The sequence below is a fragment of the Perna viridis genome, chromosome 11 (genome assembly GCF_037379345.1).
Source record: "Perna viridis isolate PV_CMFRI_1.1 ecotype Kerala chromosome 11, ASM3737934v1, whole genome shotgun sequence".
Taxonomy (NCBI): Eukaryota; Metazoa; Mollusca; class Bivalvia; order Mytilida; family Mytilidae; genus Perna; species Perna viridis.
Window position 1 is genome coordinate 4191590 of NC_142455.1, and position 10668 is coordinate 4202257.

Genomic DNA, 10668 nt, shown 5'->3' on the forward strand with positions numbered 1-10668 from the left:
AAGACAAAACGACATAATGAAAAGATGTTCCTACATAACGTAAATACAAAATGACACCATGTAATTATAAAACGACAGAAAGTAATATAAAGTTGACAGCACGTAAAACAAATGTGTATCTCATCAGACAGTTTAGGCGTTCCATACTTCTGAATCCCATTAAACTAATCCTCACTTCTTTTCCACAAGGCAAATTCAATATTAGAATATATAGCTATCCTTTTTAGAGACGAAACCTTGGAGCAAGTTTTTGTAGGTTTCTGTGTTACTAATTCATAAAACAGCAGTGCAGCTATTTGAATTATTTGTTATAACAGTTACAAACATATCATCCTATCAAGAATTTCTAATAGACAATATTCTTCTCACTTCTGATATGCATACTAAACTGTAGTCCAGATGCAATTAGGCTTCTTATTTGAAAACAAAAGGTGCTAAAATGATAATATTCATATTGGACCTTTGATTTTTTAAATTATCTAAATGGTGTTCATTTTTAAAAAAAAAAATAAATGGACAAAAGGAATATGCCCTTCTAGAAATTAAAAAAAACTGAAAGGGAGGAATATTGTGCTATCTCAATATATTATCCTCGCATGTAATTGATACTATCACAAATAAAAATTCAGAATATAAAAGGTGAAAGCCTAATAGTCGTAAGAATATATTATTTTTGTCAAACAACTATGCCTGCGATTGTGAATGAACTGAGAGTATTTGAAACAAACAAAACATTACTAAGGTGTTTATCAATACCAGGAAACCACAATGTTGAGAATGACTTATTTGTTTAATAACTTGGTATAGTAGTTTGTCAGTGCATCATTCGGTACTAGTTAAAATAAGTAGTCATCTGATTGCATTTAACCATAACACAATGACGACAACAAAGTCTATTTATTGAAATGTAAAATGTAAAAGAAATTTAAGCATACATGTGAGATCTGTTTTAGTTGTAAATATTTTCTAGACTTTTTTATATTAGTTCAGTTTCAAATGCTTTTTATTAGATGAAATTAAAAATCCTAAAAATAACATATTTCATTTCATTTTTATCTAATTTAAGTCTACTGGAATATCCAACAATTCAAATGAAGCGGTCACTAATCCAATTCAGAATCAAGTCAAGTCCAAAATAAATCTAACAAAATAGATATTATACCACCGGAGAAGCTGGTACCGCAATGGTCCTGACTTGGTACAGGCACTTCAAACGAAATGGTGGGTTTAATCTAGGTTTTACAGTGCGCTAAATCTCCCTTTTCCATTGCGGCGTGACTATATCAGTGGTGATTACAAAGCATTTGAATGTTATTGTTACTATAGGTAAATCAGCGGTTACACCAGCACAAAGAACATTTTACACAAAAAAAAAAACAATCATTACTAATTGTTTTAGAAGAAACTGTATTTTTCAACCACGGATTGATATCTAAAAAAGAATTTGGTAAGAGACCTTTTAAGACGCATTTCCTCATATCCTTGATTCAGGAGTCTGTTACGCAGATATTTATGGCGTTCAAGGAAATCAGAGTATTAGTACTTGCTCTAGCGTAGCAAATTAATTGTGAAATATAAACACCATTTGCAGGTGAAGGATAATTGCTGCACAGGTAAGGAAAATTTATGATATTGAAATTAAAGTCGTCTGCTTTATCATAAATCTTACTGCTGAGATGACCACTGTTGTTAAATTCGAAATGTAGGTCCAAAAAGGATGCAGAACAGGCCGCTTCTGTAGTCCCCTTTATCTCGAGCTCTGATGGATATATTCATGGTAACCATTTACCAAAAGAAGGGTTGTTGATGGACAATACATCATCAATATATCTGTATCTAAAGTTAAAAGATTTAGCATCTTTTATTTTTTTTTATTCTTTGCGAGATTCTGAAGAAATTCAGTCTCGTATGAATATAAAAACAAATCGGCTAGGAGAGGAGCACCGTTAGTGCCCATTGGGATTCCAGCTTCTTGTTGAAATATAGCTCCTCAAAATGTGACAAATATGTTATCACTGAGGAAATCAAGCATATCGAAAATCTGCTTTTCTGTGTAGCACACTTTGCACTTCTGCGATTTTTTAGAAGAATATGTGGATTTGTAACCAAGAACAACATAATATTTTTGAAACAGTAAAAGATTTACGAATAAGTCCTTTCAAACGATATTTCAATTTATCATGTGGTAACGTAGTGTAAATAGTTGAGTAGTCTTAATTAGCTTAAGCTCACTTTGATATTGTATTGTAATTTCATAACATGTTCAACCTTACTGGTAATGTTTTTGAAAATTTTTAACGCCTTAACTGTTACAAGGTGAAAAATTGAAGGAGTAATCCAGTGAACCAAGGTTCTAGCGGAAATCAAAAGAATGTAATCCAGGGGCAAAGACCAGACATGGAAAACAGACAAACACAACAAAAAACATAAAGTAACCAATAAAAACATGCAAAGTAACAAAAGTAAATGAGCAACTCCTCGGACTCCACTAAAACTGGGAGCATCGACCAGGTGCACCGGTAGGGTAAGCGTCCTCTGCTTTTCTATAAACACCCGCCGAGTTGCTCATTAAAAGACAAGTCCGGGGTAGACGAAAGGGGAAAAGAAAACTATGACACATTGTCTAAATCAGTTTTCATGGTGCAGGTGGATAGACCGTAACGATCCACAAGTAATGATGACGACCATAAAACTTCTGTAGTGATGACTTCAATCTTGTAATAATATATCGCTGTTCCATAAGCCTTTTTGTAAGAAGTCTAGCGCGATACACAATACGGATTGAGGCCATGAGGGTAAGGACGATATTCCAGAGATATTGAAAAGGGGTTCTAGTAAAAATACGGGAGGATCTGGAGAGGGCGGGGCTTTCCATTTTATCGGTCGTTCCACTCAAACCACAGATTGGTTCATATACCCAGTGGTTCGTGCCAAACGATAAACCGGGCGAACCGGAAGTAGAATTATAGAACATTTGTACGTACCACTTAATAGGAAACAAGCCAAGCTATAAGATAAACCGGGCTAACCGGAAGTAGAATTATAGAAAATTTGTACGTACCACTTAATAGGAAACAAGCCAGGCTATAAGATAAACCGGGCGAACCGGAAGTAGAATTATAGAAAATTTGTACGTACCACTTAATAGGAAACATACCAGGCTATAAGATAAACCGGGCGAACCGGAAGTAGAATTATAGAAAATTTGTACGTACCACTTAATAGGAAACAAGCCAGGCTATAAGATAAACCGGGCTGTAAGAGTTATTTGCTCGTTTGCTCATTTTTATCTATGTTTGGCACCAAATTTACAAAAAAAATGATTTAAAGACCCAGAGTCCCTAGATCAGCCAATGGGGTTTTAGTATATACAATTACAAATTGTAAACACTTCTTCTTTGTGGTGTATGTCTGTTTCCCATATCTGGTCTTTGTCCCCGGATTACATTCTTTTGATTACCGCTATAACCTTGGTTCCCTTCATTATTCTTTCGAACAAGCGTTTATAATCCCTGTACAGTAATTGTCATGAACATATTCCAAATTTAGACTATCGGTGAAAATGCTTTATCATGAAGTCATTTTGGTTCAGACCAATGATTAGACATCTAATTCGGGACATCAGACAACATGTAAGTGTTGTTTTGTATTTTAGGTTTGCTGTGTGTTAAAGGGTAACTTTTCAAATAAAAAAATATAATATGGAATATTCCAACGGTCACGTCACAACCTGAAAATAAAGTTGTCATGCAGATACTTCCCATACATTTTGTAGTTTTATTTTCAATTCAAAAATAATTCGTTCGAAATTTGAACGACTTCTTATTTCGGTTGGGCTTGATATACTTATGTACATGTACCATTTAATTAACTTCAGCTTGACTTGCGTTTTTAGCTCCATCTTGCATGAGGTTGGACTCTGACAGTCAAATGACTTCTTAATCCGGAATATTCACGTTCAATTTTTATTATCAACGACATTAGCAAGGCAGAAATGTGGAGGAGGTACATGTACCCTGCCTCCTACAATTTCTGGGCGATGAACAAAATGAAAGAGAAAAAGAAGAATTATTATGTCAAGAATGAAATAAAGATGCCTTCTTTAATAATATATCTTTTAAAAAATAAAGAAAAATTATTGAAACATACTGGTAAGAGTTGATCTCGCCGTTTTCAAAACAGAAGCAATAACCGCCTATCTGCTCTCCAAAATTTTGTTCCTGAATGAAAGTTTTGTATGATGGCTCACTTTTGATAGCAGAATATCAGCAATCTGTTGGGTTGTTTCCTTAAATTTTGGGCATGAACTTGTTTCACAAGAGAGGACGACAAATCGGTTCGCGAGAATTACTTGCTGGCGAGATCATACAACATGTACTTCTTGACCAGTGCACTTATAGATATAAAATATAAATATAAATTGTCCAGAAAATTGACATCTAGGCTGTCTCCAAACAATTTGATGTCTCCTATCCGTCGTTAGATCGAAATTTACTTTTACAATAAATCTTATTCCAAATTTGTAAATCCGGAATCGTTCCGGAATTATATTGCCCTACCGGACAAAAAAAAAAGGTACCAAAAATAAGTAGCAAAACTTGTCTGAAAAATCGTTGTCCAAAAAGATCATAATCGTTGTCCTTCCAAAAAGATCATAATCGATGCTAAATGTCTCTTTGTAAAAGATCATAAACAATGAATCTCTCTTGTTCTTCATTGTGAAAAGAAACTGGTTCTCGCTTGTAGTGAATGTAGTGTAATGTAGTAGTCAGTCGAGAACTATCTTATGTGTGACCTGCCATTATCTTTACCGGAAGTGGTGAGAAGTCTAAATCTATGAGTTTTTTTTCCAAATTTGGAGGATCGTCTATATAGAGAGTGTTTGACAAAGTATATACAATGTCTCAAACAAACCAGTGTATGCTTTGTTCATATTTGTTAAATAGAATATATAAATATTTTAGCAGTTCTGTATCAGAAAATGAAAATGAGTGAAAAAAATTGTAGGACGAAAAGAATACACTTCTCTCAAGTGGGAAATGCGATCTGAACTCAGAATTAAGAAACAGCAATGACCGTGCAAAAAATTATTATTATAGATTGCGTTTTGATCCGACATTATACATGTATCTTATTTTACAAATAATGCATGAAAATTATAGTAGGCGGCTCCACCTTTTGGGTGAGTTCTTACTACTCTTTTAAGCTTGTATAAAAGTATTAAACGAAACATTTACAATTATTGACATTTTTTTTATTCGTTTGATTTATTTTGCATAAAATTGATTGTTTTATTTTATCTTACGCTACATTTTGTTTTCTGCGTGACTGCCCTCTTTCGGGACATTTAAGGTACTAATAGGTTATTGTCTCCATTTGCATTGATTTTAAAAACTATCATCTATAACCTGTCTTTTCTGGTACACCAATAATATCAGGCGTATTTTTATGCACTTGTAGGTTCCTTTATCTTCTGTTTTCATTTTTTCTTGTGCGGGCTACTTATGCTGCCCAGTGTGCATGTACAACCGGAAATTTGCATGTGAGAACAGGTGCTGGGACGAATCACAGAATTTTGGGTACAATGGCGATCGGTGAATGTCACACAGACAAAGGCGGTAGACAGACGGCGAATGGTTTAACATGGGCAAATATCGATTACAATGGACAAGTAAGAATATTTAAGTATTAAACTGACACTTTTTATTGAAAGAATAATGCTCATTATCAATGGTTTTCTGTGCAAGTCACATGTACGTAAAAAGTAGGGTTTAAATGGATTTCGGGCATTGACATGACGAAACGAATGTCAGTAAAATAAGTCTCCAAACGGTTTGTTTTTTTTTGCGTTGTTTCTAAAAATAGTATATGTATATTACAAATTTCGAAATTTAGTTTAACCTACTAGTAATTAAAGGGCCCTTGGGGCATACAAACCATACAACAAAATACTGATACAAACAATGAACATTATAAGCATAATTAGCGATTAGCGTGTAAGAAAAAGAAAGTAGCAGAAAAAAAGAGCCTCAGATAACACTTTTTCAATGTAACTATACGTTTCTCGCTTTTTCCCACATCGATTTATTTCTTTCCAGAATGCATGGGCAGCAATAAACTGGCTGACTTTCAAAACTTGTTCTAGTACGTGTTGTTTATTTTTCAGACATCATACAATGTGAAATGAATAAATGTTTATATGTATTTCTGTCGGATAAAAACCAACCTCAAATCCAACTCTGGCAAACGATATGATATTTAGCACAAGGTTTTTCTATGTAAAAAGGATGTTTAAAACAAAATACTTGGGCTGAATTACAAATGAATAAAGTTAACTACATAAATGATGATTTTTCTTAATTGCGCAACTATATACTGAAATGTAATTCTGATTTGATTATTGTACATAAAACATTTAACGAATCACCTGTGAAAAAATACTCATAGTCACACAAATCACTGAATATTAATGGAATAATTAAAATTAAATAAATTCCCTAATTTCTTACTTAGCTCATTCTAACACCGGACACACTACAGCAGGTTGTCCTCACATCATTTCCCGCGCGGAATGGGGAGCACGTGCACCAACCCATGCACATGCGCGACTAACACAACTTCCGACATACGTGTTTATTCATCACGGGGCATCTGGTGGATGCCACACAAAGGCAGCATGCATCGATAAAGTTAGATCATACCAAAACTACCACATGGATGGCCACAGTAAGTAAAACTGGAAGTTTAAGTTCTTGTCCTTAAAACTTGATTAAAGAAGAACTTATATGATTTGAGGTTTTAACTAATATGTGGTAGTTGTAATCTGTAAGAGGATGAGGTTAATTATATAGATATATTTAAAAATCTTCTTGTCGCTATCCCCCCTTTGTTCGCTTTCCCTAAACATCTTGATGGTTCTTGTCACTTCTTGGCGCTTCTTGTCGCTAATTAATGACACAGGTATTACTAGTTAAATTTCTGGCTAAATACCGAACTCCGAAAAAATGTAACTTCCTGTCAGAGTGAAATCAGACTCGCAGTACTTCCAAGCTACGACTTAAATTTGCATTAAATACCGTAATGAGGACTTCGTCATATATTAGTACGCAAGTAACATTTGGCTATGATGCTTATGCGCTGCATGGTATGATGTCTCGACCAACGGGAATACGTGTATGACAAATTAATAGAACCAACGAAACTGTACGTCTGCATTGTACGTTCAAACTACGTACCTCATTTAATTCTGATCTACGTCGCTACCAGCGGAACGCTTGATTCTGAGCATCACTGTACATTGATTTAACTCCGTCTCAACCATTTGTTGAATTGTAGAACTATACCTACGATCACCTATGATCGTTACTATGCAGTGTATGTGGTTCTCTATGTAAGTACGTGGTGAATCAATTTGAAGCAATCGCGAGTAAATATACATGTACAAGTTCTTTTTCTGCGTGGAGTATAATTTACGTGGTGTTCGTTTTTCTACCTTTCAGAGTGGAGCGACATTGGTTACAGTTTTGTTGTTGGAGAAGACGGCAATGTGTACGAAGCTCGAGGCTGGGATGCTGTAGGCGCCCATACCTACGGACATAACCATGATGGTCTTGGTATGTAGCATAATATGAAAACAAATGTTATAATTTCAGGGATCTATAGAAATGGTTTGTCCTTGGATACTTGAATTTTTGAATATATTTTCTGAATGTATAATTAGTCGTCATACAAGTAAGATTCTTTTTCAAATTATCGTAGTTATTCCAAAGAATCGATTTGAACATCTTATTAACAAGATAATGTGATAGGTAATCAACACACTAACGGCCGCTCTGTGGGCTGTCTGCATTAGAGAGCGTAACGCCAAATTCTGGCCCATTGACAGAAGCAGTTATACGAAATTCGAACTTCCCGCTCTAAATTTTCAAATTCTACTGGTCCTTGAATAAAATAGTCTATTAAACGACTCAATGTTTTATATCAAATGTAGTCTGGGAAATGGCTCAATGTTTTACATCAAATGTGGTCCGGGAAATGGCTCAATGTTATACACCAAATGTAGTCCGGGAAATGGCTCAATGTTATACACCAAATGCAGTCTGGAATGTGAGGTCTATATGCACAACAAATTGTAGAGCGCCTCCTCAATAACAAGTGCTTTATGCAGTGGCGGATCCAGGAGGGTTTCGTGGGTTTGAAATCACCGTCACCCCATATTTATTAAAAATCTTTTCAATTTAACGTAAAATTTGAGTATAATTAGCAAATAATAGTCTTGACCCCCTGTTAAAAAAAATTTGGATCCATGCCTAATAAGGATGCTGAAACGCAGAATAATTATTTTCATGTACATGTAGCTTCTTGTCGGTCTAGTTTTTACCGGAAGTAGGGTAGTAAGTTATATTTTGGTATGGTTGACGTTTACATCGGTTTTCAGTTTTAGTATTTAGTATAGTAAACAAATAAAACGATTGAATCAATCATATTCCAGTATTTCCCCTTCCATACTTTCGTTACATGTAAAATCCTTTTTTTGTTTTGCTTTTAGGAATCTGTGTTATTGGAAACTTTCAAGACCACGTTCCCAATGATGCCGCCCTTAATGCCGTCAAACAACTGATCCAGTGTGGGCTAAACCTACATAAGATCAAACCTAACTATATTCTAAATGGCCACAGAGATGTCGGGCAAACTGCCTGTCCCGGGCAAAGATTATACGATTTGATCCAACACTGGCCCCACTACCATCATTAACATAATAAATTAATCCGACTCTGCGGTTTCTATGATTTTGCTGAAAACCTGAGCGGACCAATACCCGATTCCTGATTGATACGTGCCACTCCGCTACTTTTACAAGTTCAAATTCAGATTCAATTCAGCATTAATTGCTAAGACAATAGGAGACGGACTTAGTATAAGCTATGCTTGTTTCCGAATCCTTGTCTTATTACTATTATGTTTTGTAATTTATTGTAATCAAACTATTTCTGAATAAATTATCTTTAAACTAAGACAATAGACCATATGGTCTGTACAAAACAAATCAAAAGACAAACAATAACAAATACAAAACAAACTGCATAAACAAATAGAACACTATATCATGTCAAAACAGATTACTTGTCTCTTTTCCTCGGTTCTAATAAGTATTGTATGAAATTCACAATCAAAAAATCATTAAGTGTTGATGGGTCTAACAAATATTTTCAATAGTGCCATGGGAGATAACAGGATATACATTTTCACCAGTCACTGTACCAGTTTATACAAATCCGCAAAGTGCTGTGTACAGTACTAATTTGCATAAAAGGATTTTTTTTAACATGCGTGACAGGGGTATAAAAGCTTTGAAAGAATAACGTATTAGCCCGCTCTGTGCAAGTAACCGAGTCGAAAAGTGATAATAAATGCATCTTTAAACACAAGTACGTGATACGTATTACTTTTTATAATGTTTATATTACAGGTATATCAATCGGTTCACCCCACAATGTTGAAATCAAATCTAAGAAAGAAATGTGAGCATCCCTCGTTAAGGCTACGTGTATACAGTGTAACTTTATCAAGTTAAACATATTTTATCTTAGAAGGCCCCTAAACATGCAGGTACATGTACACAGTATGGTTGAATGTTACCATTACACAAAATGTGATGTCTACAGAGTGGCAAGTCCTTTCAATAACTTGCTCGATAAAAAATATACAATGAAAGCTCTCTTGAGCTTTTGGACAAACGGCGAAATTTTTACGACCGTTTGGCTAATAGTTACATGTTTGAGCTTCTCGCATGGTCGCCAGATTTGAAGGAGGAGCACGATAGTGGTGTCGTCCTGTGTCGACCTCTTGGTTGTAAGTCCAGCGCCTTGCGTGTTCGCGCAATGGGCCATCCTGTCTATACCTTAATTTAGGTCTAACTCAATACCTTTTTTCTATGATTTCTGTGTATTACTGCACTACAAAAAGTGGCAAAAGGAATCAAAACAGAATGACAGTACATGATCGGAGACTTCATAATCCAAAGACAAAGCTAAAAATTGAAAGCAGGAAACAGAGACAAACAACACGATGTAGAAAACATAACAAAATACAATTCAGAAATACAGCACACATCTGAACTCCATGATGAAACCAGAAAGGTAAGCACGTTTCGTTTAGGTACGTTACATTTCAATTTTGTAAATTAAATGCAGTAAGCGGCAAGACGTGAAATCTTACCGAAAATATGTTATTATCTTGCAATCAAATTGTGATGACGATCATAAAACTTTTGTGTTAATGCTATCAGAGGTTGAACCCTTGTCGACGTAACCTTTGTTTTACTAAAACATCAGTGGACAAACCCCATGCACGATAGTAACGGGTGAAATGTGAACTTAACATTTCATAGGTTGGCGATGTTGACACACTGGGAGTTAATGGAAGTCAAAGGCAAGGCCGGATCCAGACACTTTGAAAAGGAGGTGTGCCAGCCGAGGTTCCACAGAAAAAGTTGGTGCTGTGACATTATTTGCCATTTTTTGTCAATTTTGCACATGAAAATGGCAATTTTTCAATGAAAATGGTTCGGATGCCATCCCCTACACATCCCCCCCTCTGGATCGGCCACTGAAAAGCATCACATTTGTCATAAGTTTTGATTTCAAACGTCCTGTAATGTTAATGTTT

General features: G+C 35.2%; 1 protein-coding gene across 1 annotated transcript; it reads left to right on the plus strand.

Annotated features, from left to right (window-relative positions):
* Positions 1 to 3526: 3526 nt before the first annotated feature.
* Positions 3527 to 8777, plus strand: LOC148602383 (peptidoglycan-recognition protein SC2-like). The gene is made up of 6 exons (XM_088553768.1): positions 3527 to 3632; positions 5461 to 5671; positions 6099 to 6144; positions 6514 to 6726; positions 7500 to 7613; positions 8549 to 8777. Coding segments are annotated over exons 1-6 (792 nt in total). The 5' UTR covers positions 3527 to 3630; the 3' UTR covers positions 8755 to 8777.
* The last annotated feature ends 1891 nt before the right edge of the window (positions 8778 to 10668 follow it).

What these genes read in the sequence shown, in the direction of transcription:
- LOC148602383 (XM_088553768.1), top strand. An exon ending in CTACCACATGGATGGCCACA is followed by an intron (nt 6,727 to 7,499) that starts GTAAGTAAAACT and finishes TCTACCTTTCAG; the next exon opens with AGTGGAGCGACATTGGTTAC. An exon ending in ACATAACCATGATGGTCTTG is followed by an intron (nt 7,614 to 8,548) that starts GTATGTAGCATA and finishes TTTTGCTTTTAG; the next exon opens with GAATCTGTGTTATTGGAAAC.